The following is a 9,903-nucleotide window of genomic DNA, read 5'->3' on the forward strand; positions in this document are numbered from 1 at the left end:
AAATTGCTGGTGAACCAACATTACCACAACTCTGGCACCACCAGTGCTAATTTACAATGGTTCAGATGACCTCCTAAGTGATAAAAACTTAATAATTTGCCTAAACTCAAGAGAGACCTGCATGAATGTGAGCAAACTAAACTACCAGTGACATTACCCAACTGGATTCTCTCCAACAGGACAATTATAGCGTTGGAAAGCGTTGGAAACAGTTGCTGTCAAAAATATGTATAGTAACTGCCATTATGACGAGTATAGAAAACTGATTTTTTTTATATAGGGATGAAGACAAATCTGCAGACACCTGAAATTATCACTCTGGGAGTGGGGTTAACAGAAAGCCGACCCACTAAACCCACCCAAGTAGCGGAAGGTTACTTAAGTTAAGAGCGAAGCAGAATGGATACGTTCTGCTCAGCTCTTTACCCTCTCTACTAATACCCTGATCCCCCTCTGACACACCCTGACACTCTCTCTGACGCACCATATGAGTCTTACTTGGATGCTCACCACTAACATACCATGTGAGTCTAACTTGGGTGCTCACCCTTCACGCACCATGTGACACACTAACTTGGATGCTCATCCTGCCATCTGATTTTCGCTCTAGCAGACCAATTTGAGCCTTATTTGGGTGCTCACTCTAGCACACCCTGCCACTCCTCCTGACACACGCTGTGACACACCATATGGGACTTACTTAGGTTTTCACTTCTGACATGCCATGCGAGTCTGACTTGGTTGCTTACTACACTCTCCTCTGCCATGCCTCGAGATGTCGATAGCGATAGGTACCAACAGTTCTACGCTACGACCTTCCTACCTCGGCATGTGCAGTCCATACTGACACCTATGCGCTCACTCTTCTGTCATGCCTCGAGGTGGTGACTATGGTTGCCACCCGCTTCGACACTCTTACCTCGACATGTGCAAACCTTTCATTTACTTCCCCGCGCTCAGCCTGCTCAAGCTGCAGGCAATCTGCGTGGTTGCAGTCGGAAATGCGTGCCACTTCACCACCGCTTGGCACATCCTGTGAATAAGGGTATCCGGGGTTGTATCCCGACCGCAAACGTCTAGCATATCTCTACAGTTTCATCAACACATGAGCAGTCAGGGCAGATGGGGCCCTCCTCGTGCCCAAACCTGTGGAGGTACTGCCGGAATCAGCCATGGCCTGATAGGAATTGTGTCAGATGGAAGTGAACTTCCACATGGGGTCTACCCATCCAGCTCGATATGTCAGGTATCAGCCGGTGGGTCCACCTACCTTTAGAAGAGTTATCCCACTCGCGCATCTGGCAACCGAAGTCACCCTGATGTGTTCGCGGGTTCTTCTGGTGCCACTTAGCTCGAAACACTCCTCGTCTTCCCGGTTGACCAGCTCAACTGGCATCATGCTCGCTATCACGCAGGCAAGAAACTGTATAGGGCACTGTGCCTATGAATTTCTTTCTTTAGGATATAACGCGGACAATATCTCCATAAAGGTGGGGAAATCTAAACTCATGGATGAGTACCTCCGGCGTTTGGAGAGCGATGGTTCCTCTGTGAAGTCAGAGAAGGCGATGCGGTCATCCGTAGGTAAGGATGGAAAAAAGGAAACAAGAATTTGCCATTTCTGCAAAATGCCGGGCCACTTGTGCCGGAACTGCAGAAAGTTAGCTGAGTCGCAAAAGGTGAAGAGTTCCAAAAAGGAAGTACCGAAGGCAAAGACTGCCCAAGTTGGCGGAGGAGAGGTAGCATTTACGTTGGGGATGAAACTGAATTCGCAGCTTGGGTCATCAACAGTGGTCATGACATGACCGATGACAAGTCGTTCTTCGATAAGCTGAAAGAATTCACTAGAGGTTGAATTCTTCTTCTTCGTCTTCTTCTTCTTATTGGCATTACATCCCCCACTGGAACACTGTCGCCTGGCAGCTTAGTGTTTATTAAGCACTTCCACAGTTATTAGCTGCGATGTTTCTGAGCCAAGTTACCATTTTTGCATTCGTATATCATGAGGTTAATAAGATGATACTTTTATGCCCAGGGAAGTCGAGACAATTTCCAATCCGAAAACTGTCTAGACCGGCACCGGGAATCGAACCCAGCCACCGCATGGTCTTGCTTTGTTGCCGCGCATCTTACCGCACGGCTAAGGAGGGCCCCGTAAAGTCGCAATACACCACCGCAGTCCAATGGTGTGGCTTAGCGGAAGAACCGAACGATTACTGAAATGGCGACCTGCATGCTTTCGTATACATTCCGGACAACAAGCGCAGCAAGATGGACAGCTAAGCTAGAAAATTAGTGTTTGTTGAGTATTCCATGGAACACAAGAGGTATCGTTTCCTAGATCGTGATACGGACCGCGTCATCGTCAGCCAAGATGCCCGATGCGTTGAGTTGGGTAATGGATCATCGTCCTTTGAGATTCCCAGTGCTGTTTCGTGAAAAATGACCCATTAATTAAGAAAAGAGGCAAAAAGTGAAGATAGTCGATACGATTCGTTTAGTGACAATTCCGAAGAAAGAGTGCAAACGCCAGTTCTTCAGTCTTCTCGAAAGAATCGTGGTGCAATCCTCAAACATATGAATGATTTTATATTGAACTTCTCTGGGGCATTGCTGCGTGTGCGGTCGAAGAATATACGGACAGAAGTGAAGCGAAACAGAAGCGTGAGTGGAGAGAGGTAATGAACGATGAACTATGTTGTAGAATAAAGATAATGTTACAAATGGAATAAAGAAAATAAACTGATTTGTCGCTTAAGAATAATGAACATATTAGTGATATTATTATTAATGAATCAATTGAAATTAATCACAAAAGTTGTTAATTGGTTTGATGTCTCACCCTATAGCGTTGATAATTTACTTAGGGTGTGGCCTTAAATTGAGATCCTCCTAGCTGTCTTCTGATTGGTCGTGAGTAAACGGGCCTTTACTATAAAAGAAAAGAGAGAAAGACGAGCCAGCTCATTTCCTACTCGGACTCGACGACGAACACATTGCAGCAGTAGTCACCATGAGGAACAATGAACACAGATAAAATTATGGCCACCAGTTACGACAATAGCGCAGTCGGTGGCGAATAGCTTCTCGAGAAAAGGTGAGTTAAGATAAGTGACAGCAAGACGCTTGTTTTGTTTGAACTTTTAATGGAAGAAAGGAATTCATTGTTTGAGTAATGAAGAATTATGGACTCTTATCGGAAAGGGAGATATAGCTTTTCGTGGGGAGAAATTTCAAAGGAAGTATAGATAATTCTTATAGAAAAGGAAGGCTACCGACTGCGCCATTGTCGTAACTGGTGGCCATAATTTTATCTGCGTTCATTGTTCCTCAGGGTGATTGCTGCTGCAATGTGTTCGTCGTCGAGTCCAAGTAGGAAATGAGCCGGACTGGCTACCGACCAGCTAATATATAGCCGATCGTCCCTTTGCTTCACGTTTGCTCGCGCCGAAAAGTGGGAATCAGCCGGGGTGGCTGCTGCTCTGCTCGAATAAGCAATGAGCCTGCTCGTCTTTCTCTCTTTTCTTTTATAGTAAAGGCCGGGCTGGCTGCTGCTCTGCTCGTCTTTTTCTCTTTTCTTTTATAGTTAAGGCCCGCTTACTCACAACCAATCAGAAGACAGCTAGGAGGATCTCGATTTTAGGCCACACCCCAAGTAAATTATCAACGTTATTGGGTGCGACATCAAACCAATGAACAACTTTTGCGATTGATTTCAATTCATTCATTATTAATAATATGTTTATTATTCTTAAGCGACAAATCTGTTTTTTTTTATTTCATTCGTAGCATTATCTTTATTCTACATATGTCACACCGTCGAAATTGCACTTGAGAACTTGCTCCACTGCCTCCCGGGAAGAAGGCAATAGGATTCAAGCATGTGTATAAAGTAAAAAAAAAACGAACTGGAACAAACAGTGAAACATAAGGCCAGAATAGTGGCACAAGGATGTACGCAAAAGTTTGGAGTAGAATTTAACCAAGCGTTCGCGCCAGTGACACATCAAGCAATACTTCGCATGTTCTTCGCAGTAGCGATAAAGCATAACATGGTTGTGTGGCAAGTTGATATAAAGACCGCTTATCTCATCGGCGAACTGGACGAGGATCTTTACATGCGCCAACCACTCGGTTACGAAATACAGGGGCAGGAGTTATTAGTGGTTTTATGCCATCTCAAACGTAATATATATGGCCTACGACAAGCCACACGCTGTTAGAACCGGAAGCTACAAAAGGTATTGACAAAACATGGATTCCGTGCATCTAACGCAGTGAAGAAAATGGGTGAGCTGAAAATATTTGTTCTCGTCTATGTGGACGATATGCTTGTAGCATCAACGAACGACAAGGAGATCCAGTCTATCACCGAAAGCTTGAAGAATGAATTCGAACTAACAAATCTTGTTCATGGGATGGTATGCCATTTCTTGGACATGGAGCAGGGCTGGTAGCAGTCAATGCCGCTCAAAATAGTGACTTTAGTGACCAACACTGGCGAAAAAAAGGACCAAATAGTGACTTTCAGCTGCAGAAAAAGTGACCAAATAGTGATTTTGAATTTCATTTGCAGTGACAAAAATTTATTTTTATTTAAAGTTAATAAGGCCGATACTAATAATTTTCAAATAATTTTTAATCATGTCTCCCTCTACTGTCTTCTAGCCGAAAATATCAATCTTAAGGACAAACAATTTCGCAAAAAATATGAATTGCCAAAACATTATTCAACAGATCCGATGAAAAGAAAATTGTGTGCTTATTTAGTGGATTATTTAATTCCAGTACTTTGCATATTCTTTACAAGTCTACGACCTCAACAGTAATAACGTCTTTAGTCTCTAAAGTCGAGTCAAGTTTGAGACACTGATCAATGTTTACAAAGTGATGGAATTAAATGGAATAGTTCGTTTTATGACCAGGGAATGGAAAAAAACAACATTGTCCTCTCTTGTAAATGTTGGGACAAACTCAACTCGCAACAAACGTGTGCCCCAAACTGCAACAGAATAGGACAATGATCGCCTGTCGCGCATATTGAGAAGTAGTCGGTTTTCGATGATGTTTTTGATTAAATAAGTATCAGTCATTAATGTCTAGACATGAAAATAACCATCTGCTGACATAATTTGTGTTTTCCTTTTAAAATATGCACTTCTCCAAATTTATTGCAGATAAAATGGAACGCAACATTGTCTTTATCCTCTGCAGATATGGACAAAGACTTATCGCTATTCTCTTTTGTTGCTTGTTTTTTGCATTTTTAGCGACAATTACATTACTCGCTTATAACAAATGAAATCTGATGAGTTTGTTTTATTTTATTCTTTTTAATATTTATTTTTGTATTTTCGCCGCTTTCGTAGTGGTGAAAAACACTGGAAAAAACAAAATTTGAGGCAAGTCATACAAAATAAAGTTCTATAATGTTTAATATGGGATCAAACTTCGAAAACGGACAATCTTCGCTTGAGTGTGAAAATGATACTTTTTTATGATAGAAATTTATTTGAATAATTATTCGACAAAGATTTAATTTTCTCGATGGTATATCCAACGTTTATACAGTCTCGAATGTCTAAATTGTCATCAAAATAGATTTTGATTTTTTTTTTAGTTTTTATCGGAGCAGATGTCGAGAGACCATTCATTTAACTCCTTACGGAAAAAATATGAAAAAAAATCTTTCTATGAGGGATCTCTTACATTAAAAATGTTCCATTTCCAAAGTTCTTTGCAGTATCAAGCAGTGATTCAAATTTTTCCATTCTGCTTAAAAACAATCTCATGTTTCAAATTATATAATGATAATCGCTGTTAAAACTCTATCAAGAACACCGAGATTCAGAGCGCATTTGAAGTCACTAAGAAGTTGCGAACAGCTTTCGGGTCAAAAAATAAGTGGCATTTTTTTAAATCCGTCATTTCATGTTCTTCATGAATAAAGCAGCTTCCAATGAATAAAGTTTCAAACTTTTCAACATTTTTTTTTCATTCCGCGAAGATGAAACCGAGTCGATAGTTTCAAAATAGTTGAAAATAGTGACTCTTTCCGAGAAAAAATGACTTTAGTGACTTGAGGTCGAAAAAAAGGACTTTTTAGTGACTGACCCGAAAAAAAGTGACCAAGTCACTAAAAAGTGATTCGCTACCAGGCCTGATTGAGGTGCACCGAGATAGTGATCAAGTTGTCTGCCAGTGTATATTGACCAAGTTTGGTATGGATCAATCGAAACCAGCTACCAGGGTTTTTGAATACCCCTGATACGACCGAAGATTTTGCTGATACGACGAGGTACTAAAGTTTCCGCCATGTAGGCTGAGTATGTGGCGCTGAGCGAAGCTTGCCAAGAGGGATCATAGCTGAGGAAGCTTCTAAGGGACTTCGATGAAAAGCAAGAGAAACCAACCACGCTAAACGAGGGCAACCAGGGTTTCATTTCTTTTGTAACCACTGAACGCGCAAGCCGCAGGTCAAATCACATTGACACACGTGAAAGACTGTTCGAAGAGCTGTGCATCAAGGCGGCAAGTGGCTTTAGTGCGTATGCGTTACCCGAGCAAAGGTTGAGAGCAAAACGATAACTGGTTTTGATGTTGTGAAATCGCCGAATATAAACCAATATCAAATTTAGTTTTCGATTTGCTCTCATCGATAGCAGGAATAGTTTTCGATTTGATGTCACAGTAAGATTTTTCTGCTAATCATATTCGGCGATTTCACAACATCAAAACAAGTTATCGTTTTGCTCTCAACCTTTGCTCGGGAATAAGTTCACAGTTTGATGTCAGATCATACAATTTATAAATCTACAACAAAATGAGATCAAAATATGTAGTCATTCATGATGATTCATATGGAGTACTGCTTACAGTTGTTGCACTGGAAGTGCCCCAGGGTGTTAAGTTTTGCCAAAAGCTATTGATCTGTATCGAAGAAATCGAAAGGTTCGGTGCCGATTTGTTCAAAAACTGTTTTTTGTTGTTTCCTCGAAATTGTGTAAAATGGACTTATGCAGTTTCTCAATCAAATGATTCATATGCTCTCATTATGTTCTCAGACTTTGCTCGGGTAACCATACCAATTGGACCACAGAAGCTAGAATGATTCGGACAGATTCTTGGGATCAGGGTATTTATAGCGAGAAAAAGGACGCAATATTGAGGAAGAGTGTGTAGTAATACAATGGTTACGTCCTTATGGTCAGTTATACTGGCATCGTCCACCCCAACCGATAACCAAGACTTGGGGACAGCCCAGTTTTTTTTTTTTGACGTTAGCCCTGTTCACAAACCGATAACTTAAAGCGTGTACATTGTAATTATAGTCCCTCCAGAAATATAATCCGTTTTCCGTAAAGTATTCCGCGTGTGCTAAGTTTATCTCCACTAGATTTCGAATTCCCGGTGACTTATCCGTTCCACTGCATCCTGGTTCTGTTCATCACTGAATACCCTCAAAACTCATTGCAATATACTTGTTTTGCTAAATCATGAAGTTTGATATATCGCAAGCCAGGTTACGGAATTATGGAAGAGTATGGAACGACTATAATTTTGTAACCCAATCTCGCTTAACTTTTCAAAAGGTCCTAAGTAACATTTTTTTCATGATTTAATTTGAGTATTGCAATCAACAGATAAACATGAAATACGTTGATTGCATTATTCAGATTAAATCATGAAAAAAATGTTACTTAGGACCTTTTGAAAAGTTAAGCGAGCAATCTTAGGCTGGTTTCGAAGCCGACGACATGAATCTCCAAGGTCCATTCCATTGTGGCCGCACAAAAAAGGGTAATTTTACCAAAGCGTTGAACGGTTGAACGTTGGAAGATAACTCATTCCATTCGGAAACTACAGCTTGTAGATTGTACACTGTATACAATGTGCAGACGTTAATAAACTTATTTTCCTGATCATATGATATTTGCCTATGGCAGTGTAACAAACATTTACTATGCTAAAAACATTAAGGTAATCGAAACAATTTTTTTTCGTTTGACCGTATCCGGATCTACGGAATTAACAGGAAAAAATAAACTCACCCAAAAACGAAAAAAAGGATAAATCTTTATGAGATGGATAAAAGATCCGATAAACTTCCTTCGAATGTAACCAGGGTATTCATGAAATATTAAAGAGTATAAAATAAGGGTTTCATCGACTTTGATTTAATGTACAACGTGATAAAACGATCGTTTTATTCTTTGTATTTATTCACTTTTATTTATTGAACCCGTCGCGCCAGCATGCATCTTACGGATGTGATTGGTCAACCGACTCTGACGCCCGTAGGATATCTCGCATATTTCACACCGGAACGGTTCAATGCCCTCGTGCAGCTTCTGTCGGTGGTACTTGCGGGCGCTAAAACTGTTGAACCACTCGTCGCACTGATCGCACTTGTACGGCGTGGGATTGGAGTGGTGTCGCTGGTGACTCCGGAGGGCCTGCATCCGTTTGAACTTGGCCGGACACTTGTCGCAAGCAAACGGTTGCTCTGTCGTGTGCGTGACCAAGTGAATCGGCACTTCGAACCGCTTCATGAAAGTTTTCCCACAAATCGGACAGGAATGTGTTTTGTCCGAAGTGTGAAGCTTCATGTGATTCCTTAGCGAACCTGACTGGAGGAAATGTTTGCCGCACTCGGAGCACTCGTAATTGCACACCGTTGTAGGTGCGCAGATTTGTTCGTGTTTTTTCAAAGTGCTACTGGCTAAGAAAGCACGACCACAGGAAGTACAAACAAAGCTGCGGCTTCTGTTTGAGCGGTTTTTATGAAGCGTTAAGTGCTTTTCGTCAACGAAACGCTGATAGCAAACATCGCATTCATACGGCCGAATAGTGCTAGATTTAATACGGAGCTTTTCATGTTGGTCAGCTCGGTGGGCATCCAGTTTCTGTTGGCTATCGAAAACTTCCGAAGGACAACTGCAGCAAACAAATTTAGTATCATCTGCTATAGGACTCTTTGATTTCTTTTTCCGACGAGCTTTCTTCTTTTTTGAAGGCTCAGCAGATTTGAGAGGCTTTGTAGGAAGAATCTGATCTTCAGTGTTCGCGCAAATGGGATCGTCTAAAATTTCGTAAACTTCAGTCGTATCCCGATTAGCTTTCCCGTCATCCATCTCAACAACCCATTCTTCCGTAATGATTCTCGATCCCTCGTTTGATTCGGTAATCTCAATTTCTTCGATGACAATGGTGGATTTGACGAACTCATCCAGGCAATCGATCTGATCATCTTTCGACGCGTCAGCATCCGGAACAGAATCATTTTTGATGTCCTCCGATTCGTTAACAAGATTGCAATTATTGGAACGCAGAAAGGCATCTGAATTCAGACACAGTTCTCTCAGCTCGTAGAATTTGGAGAATTCGTCTACACAGAGACTACAAACGAATTGCGTGAAACCATCGTTACGCTTGAGCTATAACAAATAATCGAATCTTACTATTGAGGATCGCGAATTCTATTTAAAACTGTTTTACTAGAGAAATACTCACCTTGAGCCCAGTGCAGATCATTATTGTTTCAGCGACAGAACGCTTCCCGTGAACTGCAAATAATGGCACGTAAAGTGGACGATTCTGTCCTAGGCATACCCGACAAACATACATCTTCAAAAAAAAAAACACCAGATATCGGAACAGCTCAAAACCTACAAAATGCGAAAAAGGATCAATGGCGAGATGGGCCAATGTTGGTTTTAGCTTGTTATTCAGGACAAAAGCAAAAATGATCAATGAGCTTCCGTTTGCTATACAAAATAAATAAAATTTATTTTAACAGAATTTTTTAGTATCGATTTTTACCGTTTACGTGACGTTTCTCTTCAATTTCGTCACAATCAGTTTAAAGCCCCCAACACAGCGCATCCGGCATCCGGCAATCCG

General features: G+C 41.2%; 1 protein-coding gene across 1 annotated transcript; it reads right to left on the reverse strand.

Moving 5' to 3' along the window:
• Nucleotides 1-8,199: 8,199 nt before the first annotated feature.
• LOC134202573 (zinc finger protein 93-like) lies at nucleotides 8,200-9,837 on the reverse strand. Its single transcript, XM_062677583.1, has 3 exons — nucleotides 9,823-9,837; nucleotides 9,514-9,668; nucleotides 8,200-9,437 (listed from the first exon to the last, which is right to left on the reverse strand). Exons 2-3 carry the CDS (start codon nucleotides 9,625-9,627, stop codon nucleotides 8,220-8,222), a joined length of 1,332 nt encoding a protein of 443 aa, XP_062533567.1. The 5' UTR covers nucleotides 9,628-9,668; nucleotides 9,823-9,837; the 3' UTR covers nucleotides 8,200-8,219.
• Between the last annotated feature and the right edge of the window lie 66 nt (nucleotides 9,838-9,903).

Source organism: Armigeres subalbatus, unplaced genomic scaffold (assembly GCF_024139115.2).
Source record: "Armigeres subalbatus isolate Guangzhou_Male unplaced genomic scaffold, GZ_Asu_2 Contig1291, whole genome shotgun sequence".
NCBI lineage: Eukaryota > Metazoa > Arthropoda > Insecta > Diptera > Culicidae > Armigeres > Armigeres subalbatus.